The 24,151-nt window shown below is 35.9% G+C and overlaps 1 protein-coding gene across 2 annotated transcripts in view; it reads right to left on the reverse strand.

Annotated features, from left to right (window-relative positions):
- Nucleotides 1-577: 577 nt before the first annotated feature.
- Nucleotides 578-24,151, reverse strand: part of LOC101747181 (nardilysin) — a 31,955-nt gene continuing 8,381 nt past the window's right edge. For both annotated transcript variants that reach the window (XM_038016383.2, XM_062672998.1), the window contains 22 exons: nucleotides 23,584-23,724; nucleotides 23,314-23,482; nucleotides 16,832-17,040; nucleotides 15,795-15,965; nucleotides 15,176-15,297; nucleotides 13,534-13,654; nucleotides 12,700-12,777; nucleotides 11,771-11,911; nucleotides 11,036-11,165; nucleotides 10,326-10,584; nucleotides 9,539-9,673; nucleotides 8,915-8,963; nucleotides 8,380-8,481; nucleotides 7,365-7,498; nucleotides 6,367-6,496; nucleotides 5,983-6,087; nucleotides 5,035-5,178; nucleotides 4,296-4,432; nucleotides 3,800-3,944; nucleotides 2,858-2,920; nucleotides 2,288-2,389; nucleotides 578-1,379 (listed from right to left, as the gene is read on the reverse strand). In XM_038016383.2, coding sequence (XP_037872311.2) covers nucleotides 1,170-1,379; nucleotides 2,288-2,389; nucleotides 2,858-2,920; nucleotides 3,800-3,944; nucleotides 4,296-4,432; nucleotides 5,035-5,178; nucleotides 5,983-6,087; nucleotides 6,367-6,496; nucleotides 7,365-7,498; nucleotides 8,380-8,481; nucleotides 8,915-8,963; nucleotides 9,539-9,673; nucleotides 10,326-10,584; nucleotides 11,036-11,165; nucleotides 11,771-11,911; nucleotides 12,700-12,777; nucleotides 13,534-13,654; nucleotides 15,176-15,297; nucleotides 15,795-15,965; nucleotides 16,832-17,040; nucleotides 23,314-23,482; nucleotides 23,584-23,724 — 2,997 coding nt within the window. In that variant the 3' untranslated portion in view covers nucleotides 578-1,169. The remainder of the gene's footprint in view (nucleotides 1,380-2,287; nucleotides 2,390-2,857; nucleotides 2,921-3,799; nucleotides 3,945-4,295; nucleotides 4,433-5,034; nucleotides 5,179-5,982; nucleotides 6,088-6,366; nucleotides 6,497-7,364; nucleotides 7,499-8,379; nucleotides 8,482-8,914; nucleotides 8,964-9,538; nucleotides 9,674-10,325; nucleotides 10,585-11,035; nucleotides 11,166-11,770; nucleotides 11,912-12,699; nucleotides 12,778-13,533; nucleotides 13,655-15,175; nucleotides 15,298-15,794; nucleotides 15,966-16,831; nucleotides 17,041-23,313; nucleotides 23,483-23,583; nucleotides 23,725-24,151) is intronic.

The following is a 24,151-nucleotide window of genomic DNA, read 5'->3' on the forward strand; positions in this document are numbered from 1 at the left end:
GGGCTTACAACACGCCCTACTGTTTGTAAATAAGATTCCTAAAAAACTAGACCTAGTTTTTTTTTTATTGCCCTTGTAGGCAGACGAGCATACGGCCCACCTGATGGTGAGTGGTTACCGTCGCCTATAGACTTCAGCAATGCCAGGGGCAAAGCCGAGCCGCTGCCTACCGCTAAAGTTTTTGGGGGACATAAATTTTACATTAGACCTGGACATGTGGACATGACATTCTACACTGCACGCAGTGTAGCATAAATATGCACGACAGCTTACTTCAGTCCCTTTTTCTTAGGACGGTGTAGATATAAATGAAGATTTTTATAAAGTCAACAATGGCAACAATGGCAGCGTAGGCTAGCTAATTGCCATACTTAAAAAAGAAGTGGATAGGACCGCACATTATACATAGATCCTGGCATTTGTGTAATTTGATACACGCACCCTCTTAACATAGATACAAATCTTATATCAGAATTCAATTTTTTCCTGTAGGTACATCTACAAAAAATAAGTAAGCTACCTTATTTCTTACTCTTTTAAGCACTATGCTCTTTCAGTTCCAAAAATAAAACAAAGATTTAAAAGAAATAAATTTACTGTTACGTAACATCTGCTAGGGCAACAAAGGATATTTACATAAAAATAACGAATTTATAATATTCATAATAAAACTATAAATGTACAAAATATGAAACATTATTAAGTAAATTTTTCATTTTATAATCGAAAATTAAGTACTGCTAACAAGTTTACATACAGTTTCAGCATTAATATAATCAACTCTATTTGTTTTATAACAAAATTATCACATTGAATACGGTTCAAGAAGCTTACACCAGGTCAGCTATGAGCTACTAATCATCTATACAAATGACAGTACAGTTTACAAAGAATATCTCTGATCGTCAATTTTATAAATTATAATAATTTGATAACAAATAAAGGCCTTGTCAGTTACTAAAATATAATGAAATTTAAAAAAAATATACAAATAATATTTGTAATTGAGATGATTTCTTTTTTGGTTTAGATATTTTTAAAGGAACACCAACAAATTTTAGGCACTTGGTTCATTAAGAATATTAATTAGCTTTAAGTTAGCGTTCTTTTTTTAAATGTATTTTACTATTAAGTTCCATTTTTTTTCTTTCATTCAGGATTTTGTTTTTCTAACATTGTGCAAGTTGAACTTTAGGGACGTTTATTATCGGTAGATCGCTTTTGAATTCGTCAATGTCCTTTATGAAATCCGCGTTGTTCTCGGTGGTATCGCCGACCGGCTGACTCGCGTCTAAATAAGTCAACGTGTAGTTTTTAGGCTTTATAATTTCCTGCTCCGAAGATTTATCGTCGACTTGTTTCGGTTTGTGTCCCATTACCTGAAAAAAAAAATCGGTTGTCTGTAAAGTCGATTTACTGACGATAGTTGAACGTGACAACGTCATAAAAAAATACTGATGGAATGGTTTCATTTTTCAAAAGAAAATTTTAATTTTATTTGTTTGATAGATATTTTGTATGGACAATTGACACCACATTCACTTTTCACTGAACTTCATACTTGACGAAAACATGTAAATGTATTATTGTATAGCAGCTGTCCACGCGGGTGCATGCTCACTCAAGTAGGAGAGAGACAGATGTCGAACGCTGCCGAACGCGGAGGCCGATTGTGCCTCTTTGTCGCTCGTTGCGCGCTCTCGCTTGCACTTCAAGCCTTAAATGGAACGCCTCAATGAGTCATGTTTTTTCATGCGTGCAGTCCATCGAATTATAAGACGTTGTCACGTCAAAAATACAAAATCAAACATTAATGTATACTTTGTGAAATCAGAAGCGTAAGGTAGCATCCAAGTTTAAGCCGTTGCTTTAATAGGGATCCGTGTGTAGTTTTTTTTTATCGATTTTACCTATTAATTTTAAGAACAATTATCGATAAAACTTATCGGCAAAGAGAGAACACAACCAACTAGGTATAGGCTGCGACTTTGATTTTGTTATTAATATATAATGCAGTTTTCGCGATTCGTAGATGTAGTTAATAATTCTTTTATGGTTTAATGTCGCGTTTTTTTGTTGTCACAACACTAATTCCAAATGTTTTTTTGGTATTCTAACAGATTTTTTTTTTCTACTCTCTTACCAACAAGCTCTTCTAAGGCGTCGACCATGTTTGAACAACGCTTTTCTCGATAAACTAAGACTTTCAATAAGTGATTTGACTCAAGTCACAATTCTCGAGCCTCGTGCAGAAACAAAATATTAATGAAATAAATAAACAATTTACTTGTATCGAGATTTTCCTAAACTGCGCTCTGTTGCCGGTCGGGAAGTGGTTCTCTACCCACGTTTTAATGTCGGCCAACTTCACTTTTTCTATGGCGTCAGCCTGCAAAGTCAAACATATCTATATATTAATACGTGAAGCAAAAACTTTGTACCCCTTTTTACGAAAATTGCACGGACGGAGGAGTACGAAATTTTCCACGCTTATAGAGAAGGAACGCAGAATGTTTTTTTTTTTTTTAAATTAAGCATAAAAATACATTAAATCAATAAAAAATACATAACACACACTACCATGTATTTGACACAACACATATACACATATATAATAATATGTATTCCAAATTCAGAACAGATTAATATTTTTGATCTTTAATATTATTTGTCTATAGTGTGGTCTTGACGAAATCTATGATTTTAGAAGTATAATATTGACAACAGAACCATCATAATGTTCAAACTTATAATTTAAATTAATAATTATGGTGACCACTAGTACAATGAAAATGGTCACACGTTACATATCGATCTGTTAGTGCGGACAGATTTTCGAGATGAGAATTGTTATTACCTCATTAAATAGTCTTTGGAATTGGTACTCTCTGCTCACAATCTCCTTCCAGTTTCTTTCAACCTGAAAATAAATATTTACTTATAAAACGAATGCCGAGATCACCAATGTGGCCAAAAGACCTTGGGTAAGGAAGTAGACGTCCTAAAAAAAACTTGAATGGACTGTGCGAAAGAGGATATGTGTGAAGTTGTGTGATTTGTTTTATTTTGTCTATTTAGTGTTTCTTCAGGTTTAATTGTGTAATAACGGTGGTTTATTAATTGTTTAATATCTGTAAAATGAAACAAAGCCGCTGAACGTAACTTCTCGGGATCTTCCAAAATGTCCACTGAAAGAGTCAGTAAATGACCACCATTTTACTGAGATTATATTCTATATTTTGTAAATTAATTTCGTTTACATTAATTTTTTGTTTAATTCGTTTGTAATCATTTATATAATTTTGCGATTCCTTCGCTTTTTATTCTTCATAAACTGTAAATAATGAAAACGGCGAATTATAAAAGTCTTATTACTTGATGCTGGCTAATGCACAAACCGTGCCGGAGCCAAAAAATAAAGAAGAAGTGGATACACGTGAGATGACGTATGATAGATTTGAATGAAAAAAGAAAAAAAAATATTGCTTTGATGGGTGCACGAGCTCACAGCCCACCTGGTGTTAAGTGGTTACTGGAGTCCATAGACATTTACAACGTAAATGCGCCACCCACCTTGAGATATGAGTTGTAAGGTCTCAGTAGTTACAACGGCTGGCTTCACGGCTTAAATAGGCAGGCTGGTGGTACCTACCCGTGCGGACTCTCAAGAGGTCCTACCACACTAAAAAATACTTGCCACAGTAAAAATGCCTACATAGCGGGATAAGGACAAGAAGAAGATTGTAAGACGACTGCGAAATTGAGCCGTAAAGCTGTAAGCTTAAGGTAGTATATTGACCTCTTCTTTGAGCTCGTAGTCCGTTGTGTGTTTGAGTTGGACGAGCGAGTTCCTGGTGGCCGCGAGCGTCTTCTCGCTGAGCCGCTTCATGTCGCGGTAGAACTTGCGGAGGAAGGCTTCCACGCGACCGTCCACGTACGACACGCTGGTGCGAACAAACAAAACGACAACCTTATTTATGTATAAATTAATATATTGTCCATATTTGTATGTATATGTTGTATGTGATGTATTTGTGTATGTGTTTAAAACAAAAGTGTATTTTTTAAATATTTTGTATACAATAAAGCGCTCGTTCGCTCAATTACGTAATAAAAAAAATACAAATAAAACATTACATTGGAACTGTCAATAACGAAACATTACTTTAATATGTTTAATTGTAACAGTCACAAATTATGTTTATAGGTTATCTAAAAGCCAGATGGCGGATTTTAATTCGAAAATCAATCTAAAAGTGACCCAGTCTAAATTATTAATGAATAAAAGTATTTACCTAAACTTGTCGACCTGCGTGTTGACGGACACTGAGAAGCCGAGCACGCCGAACGTGTAGCGCATCATGCTGAACACGCTGTAGCCGAGCTGCTCCTTCGTACGCAGCATGTCGAACACAGGCTCCTCCATCAGCATCTAGTGTGTAGTTATGTCTTTTTTTTAAAGGGATTTTATGACCTCGTAACTAAGACCTTTAGGTGAAGTCTTATTTTTATTTTAATAAAAACTTTTTTATATGAAAAATGATATTATGAAATGAGATGAGATGAGATCGGATGAAATATAATCTCAGTAAAATGGTGGTCATTTACTGAGACTTTTTCAGTGGAGTTTTTGGAGGATCCCGAGAAGTTACGTTCAGCGGCTTCCTTTCATTTTCCCACATTTGCCACATATAAATAAACAAAATAAAACAAATCACAAAACTTCAGTCTTCGTGTTCCCGCCAAAATGTCTGTAGTAACATCAGTACACACATCTTTATTCGGGACGGAACACCTTCACAACGAAAGGTACAACTTTTTGGTTAAAGTCAATTTTGACAGTGAAGGTCGTGACAATTTGATAAGATTAATAATATGTTTGTGTTCATATATAAAATCCTTTGTCTCCTTATACTTTTTTATATCTGTACAGATCCATAAAAAAAACATAATTTTTTCTATATCCAAAAGAAAGAATCCTGCATCTAATGATTCTAATTCTTTTTTTAATCCGTTATATCCGTATTGACTAACCATTAGGACTTCGAGTACGGCCAAATCCGAGGGCGTGGTCACCTCGGCCTGGTAGTAGTTTGTGATGATGCTGTTCGTTGAAGCTTCGTTCAGACTCATCACCCTCAGTTTACGTTCGCCCAGCGGTAGCTCGTGTACCTGCAGCTTTACAAATAACATAAATTGTAAACTATTAAATTTGAAACTCATTACTATTACAATCATTTTTTTTATATTGTTTTTTATTTTATTTTATTTGGGTATTGGCGATAGTTCTTTTTGACGTTCAACAAGTATGCACTTTAATTTATGTTGAAAAAAAAAATTGATTTGATTTGATATCAATCTTCGCCATTTTAATGTATTTTTTTTTTTTAATATCATAAATGTTCAATGTCGTTATCAATTAACGTTCAGATATAAAAAGAAAAATAGGTGTAAATTTTTTTAACTAAAACTAAAACGATTATTCAATATGTTTCTGTGAAATATTTATAATAATCAGTAGTTTGGTATTAGTGTATGATCTATGGTTGATTCGTTGTATATTTGAATCCTGGAAAGTTTACGCGACATTTTAACAGAGGAAAATCTGGCTGTTTCGCTTATAAATAACATATATAATATTAAACTAATATCTATATTATTATTATTACAATACCAACTATTATTAAATATGTTCATAACCACCATTGCTGAGACCAGTAGCGAATTTGTCAAAAGCTTTGTTTTTTAGACAGACAATCATAAGGCACACAGATGGTGAGTATGAGTGAGTATTCACCTTAGCTCATCGTTATTAATGCCAGTGACACAGCTGCCATTTACTGATAAGGACTCAAACCTCGATTGAACGCGGACAGGTCAGAGCGCCCAGAAACCGTGGTAGGAGCAAGTTAATTCTAAAGCTTCATTGTAGCCACAATTATTGTTATTCTGAATACGTTAACAAACAAATAATATCCTTACTTGAGGGATTTCGCTCTCAGACAGACTCTCCCACTGCATGTTGCTAAAAACATTTTGCGATATATTAATCGCATCATACCAAGCCAGGTTTCCTTGAACCAAAACCTGAAACAAATTTTCCTTTAGTACATTTTTTACAAGTTTAGTTTTATCACTATTGTGAGTTTAAATAATAGCGTTAACTATTAATCTATCAATTTTTTTTTAATTCTTTATTAGAGCCATACACCTATTAGGTTAAGTCGGCAATCTACCATCATTTCTACTACCATCAATCTACCGTCATTTCTCATGTTTATGTGGTTTTAGTAGTATTAGTTGTCGGGTAGATTCCATCGTGCTTCCTATTTCCATTTTAACTATAACATTTTATTATAAGCGTACCTGCATATACAATTTACTGAGCAGTCTATCATGAAAGTCTCTCAGATCGTCCAGAGTTATGTTGTGGATAACAAAGGCTTTGTCTCGAGGCGATATGTACGGCTCCAACAACACTTGCATCCGGAGGTCTCTGAAAAATATTTCGAATTAGATAAATATATACATATTTGTTCCGTTATAAATATTGTGGATTTTGAACTACAACTCACATCAGGCCGGACAAAGTCAAAATATCAAGTCTAGAGGATGTACTGTAAATAATGGATTTAGTAGCTGATGTGTACTAATTTATATAGTTAAAACGGTTAAATGTTTGTATTGTTAAAACTGAGACCTTAAAACTCGTGTCTCGAGGTGTGTAGTGGCATTTACCTTGTCTATGGGTTCCGTTAACCACTTAAAACCAGGTGGGTCGTGAGCTCGTTTACGCAACTAAGATATGAGTTCTAAGGTCTCAGTATAGTTACAACGGCCGCTCCGCCCTTCAAGCCGAAGCGCATTACTGCTTCACGGCAAAAATAGGCAGGGTGGTGGTACCTACCCGTGCGGACTGACAAGACGTCCTAAAAATAGTAATTACGCAAATCATAATTTTGCGAGTTTGATTTTTACTATACGATGTTATTCCATCACTGTGGAAGTCAACCGTGAAAATTTCTTATTCCATTAGAAAAATTGGACCTTCGAACACCGTTGCATCGCTAGATACGAATGCACCGGATGTATTATCCTTTAGGCCACGACGACATGAAAGCAGTTAGTAACCGGTTCTACTAGAAGCGAACCAGCGAACGGATCACCTGAAGCGAAGCGGAAGAAGTGAATTGCGATTTGTAAAGCGTTCCTGAAGTGCTCTAAGTGTTTAATAGAATTTTAATTTGTACTTCGGTGAAAGTTTTATTTATCTCGAGCTATTGGAAACAATTCAACAGATGAGCAGTAAAATAGCTGGCGTGTAAGATAATGAGATGTCGGCTAGGGTCAGTGTGCGTGCGTACTTGGCGAGTCGGTTCGGCTTAAGCAGCACGTTGTGGTACGAGCGCGCCCGCACCTCGCGCACCGCCTCGAACATGGCCGCCGTGAGGCCGCCGGGAGACGTACGCATCTCGCGCGTTATCAACTCCACTAGCAACTGTAACAAGTATCCGTGGTTAATTATTATTTCTATGGCTACACACAAAAAAAAAAATTGTATGAAAAGGCAATAAATAATAGTTTAAAAAAACTATTATAACAAAATACGCTTTTATATAAAATCCAACTAAAAAAATTGAAAATATATTTTAATAAATTTGAATTAAAAATAGTGAACAAAAAAATAGCGTGCGTGCTTTTCAGGATATTATCATAATAACCCTTCTACTCATATAACATATTTATAACTACTGATACCATGCACTCCACGCTTTTAATTTATTTTTTATTTTTTATTGGATTTTATATAAAAGCGTATTTTGTTAGTTTTTTTAAACTATAATTAATTTTTGATTTTTTAGTTGAATTTCAATTTTTTCAATTATTTATTTCCATTTTTATTTTTGATTGAATAATGGGTCCTAAATAGGTATACAAAATCTCGAGTTAATTCGACGTTTTGAAGGGGATCAAAATCATGTTCAAAGATTCCGTTATAAACATACATACATATGTCTGAAGCTAATAAAAGCGTATTAAAAAAAAAGATTTGCATGTGTTTAAAAATTTTAAATAAGTAAAATATTTATCTTCAGTTATTTCTGGGCAATCGTTAAACTAATGCCACGAGCTGTCTAAATCAATTGGAATTTTTAATGAGTTTATTTGTCAATATTTAGTTGGTTTTTGCAAGAACAATGCTAATGTTAGCTATGTAATGAAGAGTACAAACGCGAAAACTTCATTATCAAAGAGAAAAATACCGACAATTTTAAGTTTAGTGAGAAAATATTATAATACCGGATGTTACTGTGAACTTTTAATTGGTGAATATTAATGGCCCAGCCATTGATGTTTTTTGTAGATTTTTATACTTACATGTAAATTTTGACTGTACCCGTTGACTTTTAACGTTAGCCCTTTATCTGAGACGTATATTGAGTGGGTCAAGTCCGCCATATTGGCAGGGTAAACTTCTTCCTGAAACAAAAGAATGTCTGTGAAATGATAGTATGCGATAGGTCTATTAAAAAACATTAATTATCTTTGGTTTTCGCGAGTCATAGACTCTAGTAGACTAGAGTTTTTTATTGTCATTACATTATTTCTGAAGTTTTGAATACTTATACAGAAATAGTGATTTTTAATTATATTTTTAATATCTTAACCTAACTTGGGCATAGTCACACTTGGAAATGGCTTTAAATTTTTTTAAATAGAAATCTGTAATACTTAATGGACGAATAAAAATATATTGATACTACTGTCAAAGTGTTTTGTAGAATGTTATTAATCAATCAATCGAGAATCAATATTGATTTTAACTTGTATCAAAAGACACATTCGTTTTACGCAATAGGTTTCATTTACAAACCAATAATTTAAAAAGCAAAAATTTTAAAATTAGCCTTACCTTGAGTCCTTGCTGGAGTACGTCAGTCCACAAGTCGAGTAGGCACGACCTGTAATACAAAACTGACATGCTCATAATATTTCTAAAATAATTAAATCATTCGTCTAAACATTACCAAACAAATTAATACTCTGTGAAATTAACGAAATAAAAATAATATAATGAAAAAACTCTACAACTCTAGGTATGTAAAAAATTCAATAGAAGTTTACTGATCGTTTTTTTTAAATTAAAATACAGATTCATATCCTCAATCGTTGTCAGCAAACAATTTGATTGAATAACTAAAATGAAAAATATTCTAAATATTTTTACTTGCTAACTTCATGTATCAGAGTTCAAGTTTAATCATATTTTTATTGCCCTTGTAGGCAGACGAGCATACGGCCCACCTGATGGTGAGTGGTTACCGTCGCCCATGGATTTCAGCAATGCCAGGGGCAGAGCCAAGCCGCTGCCTACCGTTTGCCGAAACATTCCATTAATATTCAACATAACAAGACGAAGATATCAAATCCTTGATTCAGAGTACGAGACACGTAATTTAATTTTAAATAAATTTGTTAATATTTTAAACGCAAATATGTATTTGAAATAAACTGGTTATTGTTGTGGACTACTCACTCCCGCGGCGACTTCAGACTGAGCGGCGTTATGAAGTAGAAGTACAGCAGAGCGGTCGGGAAGCGGAACTTGAAGTCGGGCTTGTACCACAGCTCCATGTGACGGTTCTTGCGTAGCAGGTTCGGCTGGTCCAGCCTGAAAATAAAATATTACATCACTATTATCTTCTGATCGAGGTGATTTTTTCCCCTACCTTAAGGGCGGCGGTGTGAGAGGCGAACCGCCACGCTTAGACAAGTCAGGAATATAACTTGAGACTCTTGGGGGGGCGGGGGGTGTATTGCTAACGATCACAGATGCCGTGAACTCATTTATTACAACTAATATCGCTCTATTAAGAACAGTGCAATGAATAATAGCTTTATTTCCTTCCTAAGCTGATAGCCTTGAGAGGCTATGACAACTTAATCGGGCGAGTAGGTGAGCTCACGGGACTCCAGCTCTGTGTGTGGCTAGCACTGGCTTTAGCAAAAACTGTGCTCTAGCAAAAAGTGCTTCGCAGAATCTACCACCGGATCGGAAACGCGACCCACTGAGAAGATCCGGCGAGAAACTCAGTGGGCTGTGGCTATGGGTTAATTTATTCGTCGAGCCCTTCGACGTAAGCAACGGGAGAAAGTATTTCGAAACTAATTTTACTATATTTTTTTTATTGCCCTTGTAAGCAGACGAGCATACGGCCCACCCGATGGTGAGTGGACCTCATGGACGTCAGCAATGCCAGGGGCAGAGCCAAGCCGCTGCCTACCGCTAATTCTATCCAATTATTAACGCAACGAATATTCACCTGAAATTATTAACAGTGGCAATCAAGTCGGCGCGTTTCAACACCCGCTCCTTACCACCGACGGCAGCCGTCTTCTTGTGTATGTCTTTGACTGAACTGTTCTTTAAGTCGACGCCGAGTTCATTGGCCGCCTCGAGGTATGGCTGAGCTGGAGCTATCAAGTCAAAGTTCGTCGTTATGTAGATGTTCTTCTCCGGAAGGTAAAACTGCGGGCTCGGTTCGGCGTTCAACCAACGTTCGAGCCATTTCTCTGGGATTTCTGCAAAAAAAATAATATAGCATTTATTTTCCTTGTAAATCAACTGTAGGAACTAACAAAAAAGAATGAGAAAATCATTAGGCTTTTAACTTGACCTGAATTGCGAGGTTATGAACAGAGCTTAGAGCGCGAACCATCGATAGATCGACTTTATTTAATGCGTGTAAGGTACAGAACGTCAGAATCTGGACTATTGCACAATTTGATTATAGGTATTAGGTATCGACTTTAAGATATTTTGCTATTAAAGTTATTTATAAAGTACTTTTTTTCAAAAATCCTTTAGCAATTTCTGCAAAATATGTGAAAATAAGCCCAGCACTAAAAGGGTTAAGACGAATTCTTGCCAAGCAAAAGTATGTCATAAGATTAAAGCGAATAACGTATAATTTAAACTATCTCAACTGAGCCATCAGTTACTCATTTATACAACGAATTTGTTCTATGTTACCTTGTCTCCTATATTCAGTGCCGAACCATTTCTCTTTGGAATCGTACGCTATGGGTTTAGAGTGTTTGTTTGACAATATCATGATGTTGACTCTGTCGGCTGTCATGCAATCCAATAGTTCCGTGATACCCTGTTGCGAATGCCAAATTGTAATATATAAAAAAATTGAACAACAAAAAAAACTTAATTAAATAAAGAATGACCAAGTCCCCGGTGCCCAAATTTATGTAAAAAAAAAACTTAAAAATTTTTTTTGACAAACAATGCCCTAGTTTATGGTCCATTAGATGTGAAATTACATAGACACGGTAACCATCGACACGCATATGTGAGACTTTTTTTTTAGTCTATTGTTTTGCAATAATATAACATCCAATCTGCTGCCCTTAAGGAGATAAATTATAAAAACTTGTAGAAATGTCAGCACACGGTTGAAGCAAGTGGAAGTGGTAACCACATGAAGCCCTGAATAGTTGAAAACATTATTAATATTAATAAATTGCACCTTGAATTTTATAGTACCGAAAAACGCACGCTAGATGTCGTGCGAGTTTTGATGAATGGTCCTTTTTTTAAATCAGTACTAGTCACAGGAGGGACGTAGCTTCATTACCCACACGGTTATCGGTTATCATGTAAGATCTTCCGGTTCGGTTATCGGTTATTATGTAAGATCTTCCGGCTAGAGTAATAGTTAGTAATAAAAATACTAAGCTTGATGTACTACCACTTTACCTTCGGATCGTATTTGTAGTAGAGTCTGTCGCCGGTTATGTAGTGTTCGGGCGGGAAGAACTGCATGTTCTCGGCCAGAGTTTCCACATAGTCCGCTGGCTGGGACTCCTCTTCGAAGCGAAAACTGGTCTCTTCTATAGTCTAAAACAACATAACACTCAAAATTTACCCCACTGAGTTACTCGCCGGAACTTTATTTTTTATTTTTATAGCATAGATGGTTGGACGAGCTCACAGTCCAACTTGTGTTAAGTGGTTACTGGAGCCCATAGACATCTACAACGTAAATGCGCCATCCACTTTGAGATATAAGTTCTAAGGTCTCAGTATAGTTACTTGTCAGTGGGTCGCCATTCCGATCTTCTAGTAGATTCTGCACTGCTCTTGCTAGGGCTAGTGTTAACAAATTCTCTCAGGTTGAGCCCGTGAGCTCACCTACCCGTCCGGGCGTAGCTAGAATAGCCTCTTAGGCTACCAGCGAATAGGTAGGAAAAAAAAGAGGGATTTTTACAATATTAACACGTTGGACGCTATGACTGCATAGTTTCGCATAAGGCCACACCAATATGCCAAGTATAGGTCCTTTTTTGTGTATTTTATAAATAGGAAGCTTGTTAATAGGAAGGAAGGACCGGCAACTAAACAAGATCGATATATGTTTAACCCTTTTAGTGCTGAGCTTATTTTCACATATTTTGCAAAAATTGCTAAAGGATTTAAAATTTGCAAAAATTGCTAAAGGATTTAAAAAATACCTTACAAAAACTTTAACATAAATAATAAATACAAAAATCAATGCCAAATTCACAAACAAAATAATTTTAAATGGTTATCGTAATAGTCTATATTCCGATGCTCCGCACTTTATCCGCATTAATAGAAAGTCGAAATATCGACGGTTCGCGCTTGAGGCGTTAAAGAAAAATTACCTTGATCTCGTTGTAAATCCTTTCCGAAGGTCCGATTTTCTTTAACATGTTTATGTACGAGAATATAGCTTCGAGTACCTGAAAAAAATACCCGTTACATTTCGAATTACACGTACTAGTAATGGCGCAGGAAATCGAAAGATCAGCAGCGAAGTAATGACGTGTATTAATTTATTTGAGAAATCATGAATTGCTTTTTATGGTTAAAGTTGCAAAAAAATTACGCAAATTGCCCTGCCATCGTTCTCGTCGAACCTGTCGCTTGCGATGAAGGGCTCGGCGAGTAAATTAAACCACATCTCAGTGGATCGCGATTCCGATCCGGTGGTAGATTCTGCGAAGCGCGGCTCTTGCTAGGGTGTTGCGCGTGCTCGTGGTAGCAACATTGTCAGGTTTGAGCCCCGTGAGCTCACCTACTAGTTAAGGTTACGCTGATTTGGTCTGTCTAGACCATCAGCTTAGGTAGGAAAAAAAAAGCAAATTGTATCTCTTGCGAATTTGAATTTAATTACACTACGCTATGCCTTCATCGTGGAAGTAATTCGCGTACCCCACTTACAATACCTACTCTGATCTCTTGTCCTGTGTGCTTAGTGCGAGATTTTTTGGTAGTCAACTCAAAACTTGTATGGAGTTGAAACAGCTTCCCCTCGTTTGCCGCTAGGGGCGCTGTTCCAACTCCATACAAAGTAAGAGTTAACTCGCATTAATCACACTGAAACCTGCGTTTAGGTCACAGTGTCTATGTACTACGGTGACGTCACAATTCCTGGTAGACCCAACTAAAACATTAAGAAGTAATTAATTAAGAAATAGTAATTAAGAAGTATTCACCTCATCGACGTGGTCGAGCCCGTCCTTGGTAAGAACTACTTGTGTAGAGAACAAGCTGTACATTGATGTGTAATCGATACCGCTCTCAGAGTTCCCCGTGTATATACCTAACGCCCAAACCCTGCAATAAACAATATATTTTTACATAAAAATAGTATTTTTTTATCTATACTAATATTATAAAGAGGAAAGATTTGTTTGTTTGTTTGTTTCGAATAGGCTCCGAAACTACTGGACCGATTTGAAAAATTCTTTTTCCATTAGAAGCCGACATTGTCCCTGATGAACATAGGCTACTTTTTTTTAATTTTTTTTAATTTTATTTTTTTGGTTTCATTTGTGTTTTAATGTTTACGAAGCGAAGCGAGGGCGGGTCGCTAGTTAATATATATTTTTAATACTAACAATTTACTGGTTGTAGGACATCTTGTCAGTCCGCACGGGAAGGTACCACCGCCCTGCCTATTTCTTCCGTGAAGCAGTAATGCGTTTCGATTTGAAGGGTGGGGCAGCCGTTGTAACTATACTGAGACCTTAGAACTCATATCTCAAGGTGGGTGGCGGCATTTACGTTGTAGATGTCTATGGGCTCCGGTAACCGCTTAACACTAGGTGGGCTATGAGCTCGTCCATCACTCTAAGCAATAAAAAAAAAGTTCTAAATGGTAATGACATCACGAATGCACCAGATATAGATCCAAAATCCAAACTATTTTATAAAGAAAACAATAATTATTATAGATATTATGACGGTAGTTAGCACTATATTCAAATGTCGACGATTAACACCTTAGTCGTCCGTAACCATGAAAGCTGTAGAGTATTCGAAGCATAATAATAATGACAATAATAATAAACGCGAAATTAAAAAGTAAAAGTTGTTTTAACTATGTCTACAACCCGCGAACATAATTAAAACAACTTTTACTTTTTAATCCCGCGTTTATTATTATTGTCATTATTATTGTCTTTCGAATACTCTATACAAGTCGCGTAAACGGCAGAGTTATGTATTATAAAATATATGAATAGATGCAGAAATATTGTTTATTAAGAAACATTTTGATAGTTACAACTGAACAAAAATGTATATTCAGATTGCGAAAACCGGCACTAAAATGGTTTCGTCTTGAGAAAAAATGTTAAAATTTATCTATAGACTAAATTTCCCGAAAATTTTAAATTGTTTTTATTTTCTAGTAACACTATCTCGATACGTACTCTGTCACAAATGTCACTATAACGTGCAAAGACATTTACTTTAAAACTGTACAGTGTGCTTAGTGCGAGTTTTTTAACGTTCTCGATAGCGTAAAAGTTAGCTCATATTTGTATGGAATGGGATCGTTTGCCTATGTTTGCCGCTAGGGGCGCTGTTCCAATTGCAAACAAGGTTGGGTTAACTTTTACGCTATCGACAACGTTAAAAATCTCGCACTAAGCACACAGACTACTAATGAATTCCGAAATCAAACATTCCTTATGGGTTACCACTATAATATTAAGACTGATAGAGAAAGAGAGAGACAGACAGAATTAGAGGGAGTCTTTTGTCTAGCATCTGGCGATATTTTATTAATAATATTATGGTGTTAAATTCAAAGACCGCATCTGAAATTAGAATGACGAACGGAGAACTTACTTCTTCTTAAGGTAAGATAAAAGACTGCCTTTTCCTTCGTGTCCAAGCAAGTACGAAATGTACTGATGTGGTTTAGATTCGTATTCGGATATCAAGGAGCGCATGCACCAAGTTAAGTGAAGCTGTAAATTAAACAAAAAATTTTAACGTATTGCGCTATTTATTCAGTTATATACACGTGAATTTAATAAATATTTTAACCAAATCATTTATTATCGAAACTAAATTACATATTGAACGTTCACGGAACTCACACTGGGCAATACAGGCTTATTGTGAGCACAAGTTAACCTTAATAAATTACTGCCTCAAACAATATGTAAAGAAGTTACAATGCTACAATTTTCGCAATTTTTCTTTAAGATAAATTAGGGTGTGTTATCAAAAAATTTAATTAAAATTTTTGTAAATTTTATAATATTTTTTTATAAATATCATATTATTATATGCCCATTTATTTATGTTTTTTTTTTTAAAGTATGATTCAAAACGTTTGATTTCTATTTCGTTAATATGTGTATATAATTAGCATAATACTACATAGTTTATCTAAGACCATTACGATAACATTCTATTTACAGCTACCTTCATATTTTTGTTATTGTTTATTTCCACCTACCTCCGTTGTGTCTCCGATGGGTTTGACGTAGTAAATACTTCGGAATTCTGGCGTGACGGTTTCTGGACGGAACGAATAGGGACTGAAGTCGTCTGCCGGAAGTTTGTTCGTCGGTACACGACCAAACGTATTTATGACGTATTGTTCGAGAGAGGCTAAGTCCATGCGAGCCTAAAATACAACGATACAATTCTTTCTAGAAAGATCAGTTGGCGTTGCTCTATGTAAAATTTCTTCACGGGCTAAAATGATGGGTTAGCTGCAGCGTTGTAAAATAAACAAAGTTTGAATAAGGGAACATACATACATTAAAACTGCACATAATTATCAATATTACCAAAATTTTTAACTGTGATTATGTGCAAGAAAGGCCAAAATGAACAACTTAACAAAAGATATCTACTAAACATTATGTACATAAATTTGCTTCACGGAAAAAATAGATAGGAAGGTAGCGATCGGATCTTGACATCAACAATAAAGTTTTTTTTTTTCGAAATTCTAATTTTCAATACACCAAGATTTGTTGTTTGTAAGCCTATTTAATTTTAAATAATTAATAATAATTGTAATATAATTTTTTTTATTGCCCTTGTAGGCAGACGAGCATACGGCCAACATGATGGTTGGTTACTGTCGCTCATAGACGTCAGCAATGTCAGGAGCAGAACCAAGTCGCTGCCTACCGTAAATTATGCGTTATTAAATGATATGCGTTGTGACTGGTGTTAACTTTAAAAATATTCGAATTTTTCGCTTCATTTCGTGTTTATTATTAAGTAGGTTGCAGAGTCGGTAGTCGTTCTGCGGGGCAAGTGCTTCGCGCGCCTTTTTCAAGGCGTAGTCTCCTGTGAGAAATTGGGGGAGGTGAAGGACCTCGGCCCTTCTCTTCTCCCCTTCTTCCTCTCAGGAGGCGCCGGAGTCCGACATAAACCGGTCCGTTACCCCCCTCGACCGGGTATCCGTAAATGGATTCCCCAGAAGGTTGTAGACTTGTCTGCTTATGACGTCAGCAAAACTATCATAGAGTCTCATACCTGAACGGCGACCGTCATCCTGTTGGCACTATAATGTCGTTTCCTGAATTCATGAGCTGCTTTGTGTAGTTTCTCCTCGTCGTTGATGTCATCTTTTAAACTTCGCAGGTTACCCCAAGTGAAAGTGCGTGCCGGATGTCCTTCCGGAAATAGGCTTGACAGCAACTGATCTTTCCGATTCGAGTCAGACGGCGACGCTATTGCGAATTCTTTAAACAAAAAACATAAAATGTATAGTTTAAAAAACTAAACGAGGCTTTTGGAGTGTACTTAACGGCGGCGGCTTGGCAATGCCCCTGGCATTGCTGTTGTCCATGGGCGACGGTAATCACTCACCATTAGCTGGGCCGTATGCTAGTCTGACTACAAGGACAATAAAAAATAACCGCTTATAGAACAAACCGAAGTAGCATACGATTTCATATTTTTTTATATACTGTTGATAGTGGTCAGCATATTAGAGCGAAGTTATAAAATTACTGTATTGTCATCGTTCCTTAATGCAATCCAAAATTTCAATTTAATTAGACGTTATGAAGTAAATGAGAAAGAAATTCAAAGATTCCGATACATACATAGAAACATACATATGTATATAGCTAATAAAAGCATATTAAAAATTGTTGCGTCATTTGAGTTCAATATAAATTATTAAATAATTAATCCATGGGCTGGCCACACATTCCGTACCGATATGCGGACAATCCTCGAAAGCTCCCGATTGCTAAGTGCTAAACGAACAATAGTTCACATACTGGAATTTGGTTGGGCACATAGCACCCAAATGTTGGAAAAGTAACTACGCGAATTCATTAATATCTGGCTACGGCCAGCCGCGGGAAAGTTTATTTTAAATGTTTGTAGAACCAGTTTATATCGATAGTCCGCAAATCGATTAGATCTAAGAAGTCTGCGGTGAAACTCTCTGTTCTTTAATGTACTATTTAACAAACTAGCTTTCCAACAAGGCAGGTAGAATCAAAACGGAAATTTGTTTCTAAATTTTTACTTTTTTATTTTCTCGTTGGTACCTGCGATTTAGTCGAGTTGCGAGAGATTAGGGATTGGAGAGGCAGAGCCAATGTTCTGTCTCTCTTCAGTAGGATAGCAAACCAGCTCCTTGAGTCTTCTAATCGGATTTGTCTACAAAAACATATCGGACAACGGGTTTTGGTGAGCTGTCAGCGGTTCTTATTACTTAACTTCGTGCAATATAGTTGGGATTCCCAGGTACTCGTGGATTTAATATAAATACATATTTAAATCCATTATAACTAATGTACCCAAACACGAGTCGTTTTGAATGTATCCAAACATGAGTTTGTTTAACCAACAATTCAAATAGCTTTCTTTCATTTGCAAATGGGACCCTTCTTATTATAATTTTTTATTGCCTTTGTAGGCAGACGAGCATACGGCCCACCTGATGGTGAGTGGTTACCGTCGCCCATGGACTTCAGCAATGCCAGGGGCAGAGCCAAGCCGCTGCCTACCGCTTAATACTCTCCACAAGCCTCGTTTGAAGAAGGACCTGGTCGCATGTGTCGGCGAATATTCGATCACTTCTCGCAGACTATCGCACGGCTAGCTGCGACGCTTTTAATGCGTAGTACTAAATGTGGCCCAAAACGCAAAAAGGGACGAGTCAAAATTTCGATATATAAAATACTTTTTTCAACATTCGTATTTCCAAACCGCTTTAGATTGAATTTTGTGAGAAAGAAATAAGTTTTAGAATTAATTGGCGGCTACCATGTTTGTTTTCGTAATAATATGGTTACCGCATACGCATCGAAAGCCTAGTGTCATTCAATAAAAAAACTACCTTCAAATGTAAACAGGTATTTTTTACGTCCTTCAATAACGAAACGTGAACGCGCGCATTTGATATGGCGGGTATAGCTATAGCGTAATCATTGATGGGACGCGGTTATTAAGAGTTTAAATGATACACAATTATCGTTGAAGACGTACCTATCCTTTTCTATTATTTAATTCTTGTAAACTAGCCATCACAACATACAATCATTTTGTATAGATTTTGTTCGAATAAATGAAAAAATACTATGTAACAATTTTTTTTTAACTAACAGTATTATGAAGAATATTATGTTTAATAATGGTTTTTAATTATGATTTTCGACATTTACTTCGTTTATAATATGTACTCATGTAAAAATATTTAGGTTATAAACTTCATAGTATATTATTGAGGGTAGAGCAGCAATTTTTTTTTTTTTATTACTTAGATGGGTGGACGAGCCCACAGCCCACTTGGTATTAAATGGTTACTGGAGCCCATAGACATCTACAACGTAAATGCGCTACCCACTTTGAGATATAAGTTCTAAGGTCTCAAGTATAGTTACAACGGCTGCCCCACTGCCGCTTCACGACAGAAATAGGTAGGGTGATAGGTCTCACAAGAGGTCCTAGCAACTTAAAATCTTTAACAACTGCTATGGAATGAAATGTGCTGAAATTTAACGAGGCTTGTGGAGAGTACTTAACGGCAGGCAGCGACTTGGCTCTGCCCCTGACATTGCAGAAGTCCATGGGCGACGGTAACCACTCACCATCAGGTTGGCCGTATGCTTTTCTGCCTACAAGGGCAATAAAATAAAAATTAAATAACACCACTTTTACGTACGTTCTCTTCCTCTACCCTGCATAATATGTGAAATAATAAAAATATTTTATCCTATTTTAGAATTAAAAATAAACAGAGGTAAGGATATATTATTAAAAATGAAATTTAAACATGATTTAATGAATACTAGAGGTCCCGCAGTAGTCGAAATTCGACTATAATTAATTGGAATTGTAAGTTTGTACACTATTATGATTGTATTTTATACTTCTATAATCACAAATTTCGCCAAGACTACACCGTAAAAAATATTAACAACAATATTTAATCTATTCTCAATTTGACAACAGACGCCAAGAACAAAAGTTTGACAATAAATAGTATACATGCGTGTGTGCGTTAAATACATGGTATGGAGTGTGTGTAATGTTTTCTTTAGTGATTTAATGTATCTTTTATGCATTATTTTGAAAAAATATTAGCACTGTGCACTTCTTCTCTATATTCTCTATAAGTGTGCAAAATTTCATACTCCTCCGTCCGCGCAATTTTCGTAAAAAGGGATACAAAGTTTTTGCTTCACGTATTAATATATAGATGTCATGATGTTTATTATTTCGTATCGATGACACAACTTGGAAACATTTGTGTGCGTAATCGATTTTTATTTGTATTCGTATGGTTGAATTTATGTCATTTCAAGTGTATGTAGTTATAAACATGGGTTAATTTACGCAAAATTGCGAACATACCAAAACCAAGTGACCTATGAATTCGTTACACAACTTTCTATTATCATTTTACGTTAGTTTTATGCACGACTAGCTGTACCCGTCCGCTTCACTGGGCATTTAAAACTAACATTATTATTTCTCACCCCCACAAATATTCTCATCATTAACGCCACCACTGCAACTGGTGTAGGGAGTCCAACTCTCATATAAATATTAGCCTATCCATTAAGTACATGTATTTTCTACATGGATACCAAGTTTCAAGTCAATCGGATGCATGGTTCAGTAGTTATAACGGGACATCCGTAAAAACCACTGTAGATATATACCTATATATTAGTATAGATAAACATTGCCGGCTTCTTTGTAGATGACTACTACCTTTATTCCGAATTACACGCTCCCAGTAGCGAATCAGTTTTCTAAATAACTTTCTATTTTATTGGGTAATTTTTTAAAATACTATCTAGATTATCACCGTCATGCACCATCCGTGTATTTATGAGGATAATATTAAATATTTGTAAATTGTTATCGTGAAAACTAAGCGTGACACAGAATCTAAAAAAAACTCGCTGTTTTATTGTTCATAATATCGGTGAACGAGCTCACGGCCCATCTGGTGTTAGACTGGAGCCCGTAGACATCAACAACGTAAATGCCCACTAACCAACTTGAGACATTTGTTCTAAGTCTCAAATGTGACTTCACGTACGACATGAATATGTCTAACACAAAAAGAACAGGTTACGCTAATATTTGTGTTATTATGCCATACAAACCTAACGAATATGAAACATGAAGATTAGACAATTCATATCACGCTTTGTAACATATACAGGGTGTTAAGAAAATGTTTCAGATATCGAAGGCCGGTAGCGACGCGACGTTGACTCTTGGCTTGACTAGTGCTTTTGTTTACCACGATCAATAACTAATGACGCGAGTGATTCACGGTGTCTTTGCATGCTGCCATCTTTTTAATGAAAACGATAGGCATCACTTACGTTTTTTTTCAGTTTACTGGTGGTAGGACCTCTTGTGAACTGGTGGTAGGACTTCTTGTGAGTCCGCGCGGGTAGGTACCACCGCCTTGCCTATTTCTGCCCTGAAGCAGTAATGCGTTTTGGTTTGAAGGGTAGGGCAGCCGTTGTAACTTAACTGAGATCTTAGAACTTATATCTCAAGGTGGGTGGCGCATTTACGTTGTAGATGTCCATGGGCTCCAGTAACCACTTAACACCAGGTGGGCTGTGAACTCGTCCACCTATCTAAGCAATAAAAAAAAAAAAAAAAAAGTTTCATTTCATAAATTGAGTGAGTACAGTTAAGAAACACAGACAATTTCCATATAATAAGCGCGTTATCATATTGCATACGATATATCACATATAATTCAGTTTTATTATTCACTATTTTAATCATCCCATTGTTTCTTACATTGTACTCACAATCCATTGTAGATTATTACATTTTCGCCTAACTAACTAACACCCTGTATGTAAGTGAAACGCGTTCGATCTTCGTTTAATTACAGTTTGCAATTATTATCGTCGTTTTCAAGGTCGTATCGTCACGCAAAAAACACAACTTAATTCACTAAACGTAACAATGTTCAGACACACGCTAAAACATTTCCAGGTTATTTATTACGAAAGCGTTAGAAAAAAACTTAAATTACGAATATTATTAATTGGAGTTCATGATTGGTGATTTCATTTTAGTAATCACAAATTTTCTTGTTTATGTTTTTTTTTTCGATACATTCAAGTCGAGAAGCGATTCGACGGCATCCGAGAAAATGTTAGACCTTAAATTAACAAACCAAGCTAAATTCAATGGGTGCCTTTAAATATATATTATTATGTAATATATTTTACATTAGTATAATCAATTTTTTTTTTATTGCTTAGATGGGTGGACGAGCTCACAGCCTACCTGGTGTGAAGTGGTTACTGGAGCCCATAGACATCTACAACGTAAATGCTCCACCCACCTTGAGATATAAGTTCTAAGGTCTCAAGTATAGTTACAACGTCTGCCCCACCCTTCAAACCGAAACGCATTACTGCTTCACGGCAGAAATAGGCAGGGTGGTGGTACCTACCAGTGCGGACTCACAAGAGGTCCTACAACCAGTAACAATATGTATGTAATTTACTTTTTTTAAACTAGCAATTCGCTGGTAGCCTGAGGGGCTATTCCAGTTACGCCCGGACGGGTTATCATGTTGTGATGACGACACGATTGCAGAACATTGTATGCTTCGCCCATGCGTCCATGAGCGACACTGGCCACTTCCCATAATTTAATGATTCAATTCAATCTAAAATTGTAGTTTTAAAAGGTTTAATACGACACGCTTATACTGACTGTGTGCTTAGTTGTATATTTTAGATAGCGGCCCGCTCCGGAATAAAAATTTCAACGATATTTGACGTTGTTTTATTTTTTTAAATAAAAGAACACTTATTGTGCCATAACTATAATAGTTAGACATATGCTGTCGCGACACTTTTTGTAAATAATAATGTGTCCTACAAAGTCGTAGTACATTATTTTATTCTATCATCAATAGTTTTCGCAGGGCACGCGATGTAAATAATATTTTAGGTATTTTTTTACACCTTGGGTTACATTATTGGAGCTTTAATAAGGATCCCTAATTTTTTTCAAAAAAGATCATAGCCTATGTCACTCGTGAATAGTGTAGCTTCCAAACAGTGCAAGAATTTTTCAAATCGGTTCAATAGTTTCGGAGCCTATTCAATACAAACAAACAAACAAATCTTTCCTGTTATAATATTAGTATAGAAGTATAGATTATCGTTACTATTAAGCATAATATGTCAGCTAGCAATAAACAATAATAGTAATAATAATAATAATATGATATTGTTCGTGTTTACAATGAAACAATGACGATTTAAATTACGATCATTAGAATCGAGGACATACAGCATGTATAATTTTTTTTTTTTTAAATTAAACATGTTCAAAGAAACGATAACATGATTCATGAAAATGACAATCATTACATTATTACTAGTGGCCAGTATTTCAGTCGACCAAAGAGGTTTGTTATATACACAAAAAATATCTGAAAACAATCCCGTTCTATAATTATAATTCACTTAGAAGTAAGAACTCGGACTTACCCGATTCAATAGCTTCTCTCTCCCTTTGCATAGCCTCCTTCATCATTAGCGGGCTCACGAAGAACTGGCTGAACATATCCATGGCATGAGGTAAATGCTTCTCTTGTATCTCAAAGTAGAAAGTAGTTACTTCGCAATCTGTCGAAGCGTTATCTGAACCGCCCTTTTTCTGTATTAAAAAAAAACGATTTTGATAAGAATTAAGGTGCCGGTCACCAAACGAATTTGAATAAACCGGATCGACCTTGTGTTTTATATGATTATTTTTACCTTTATGAAGGCATCGAACTCATTTTCTTTGGGATATTTTTCGCTTCCCATAAACACCATATGTTCGACGAAATGCGCCAATCCCTGTATTTCTGCTGGGTCGCTGTAGCTGCCCACACCAACACAGAGGGCGCAAGCTGCCTGTTTAAAAAGGTAGCATGTAAAAAGTACTACATTCCAACGTATAAGCGTATAGGGAGGTGAACGGACACAAGGCGTGTCTGATAGTCGAAAATTTGAATATATTTGGGTCTTTTGCCTCATATCGTTTAATCTAAAGAAAGTTCAAGTCATATTTTTTATAAACATTATTTATTTCTCTCAATGAAAAACTGCATAATAGTATCGATGCATCTCTGCCAGTGTAGAAGTAATTTTTCAATGCCCTTCTCGAAGATAGCAGATGTGCGGGAGCGAAATAATTTTTCAAACAATTTATCATGCCACCTGTCGAGTATAGAATTTTTTCCTGCCAAGAAGTTTTCCAAACTTTGGAAAACTTTTTTTTATTGCTTAGATGGGTGGACGAGCTCACAGCCCACCTGGTGTTAAGTGGTTACTAGAGCCA

The sequence above is a fragment of the Bombyx mori genome, chromosome 16 (assembly GCF_030269925.1).
Source record: "Bombyx mori chromosome 16, ASM3026992v2".
Classification (NCBI taxonomy): domain Eukaryota; kingdom Metazoa; phylum Arthropoda; class Insecta; order Lepidoptera; family Bombycidae; genus Bombyx; species Bombyx mori.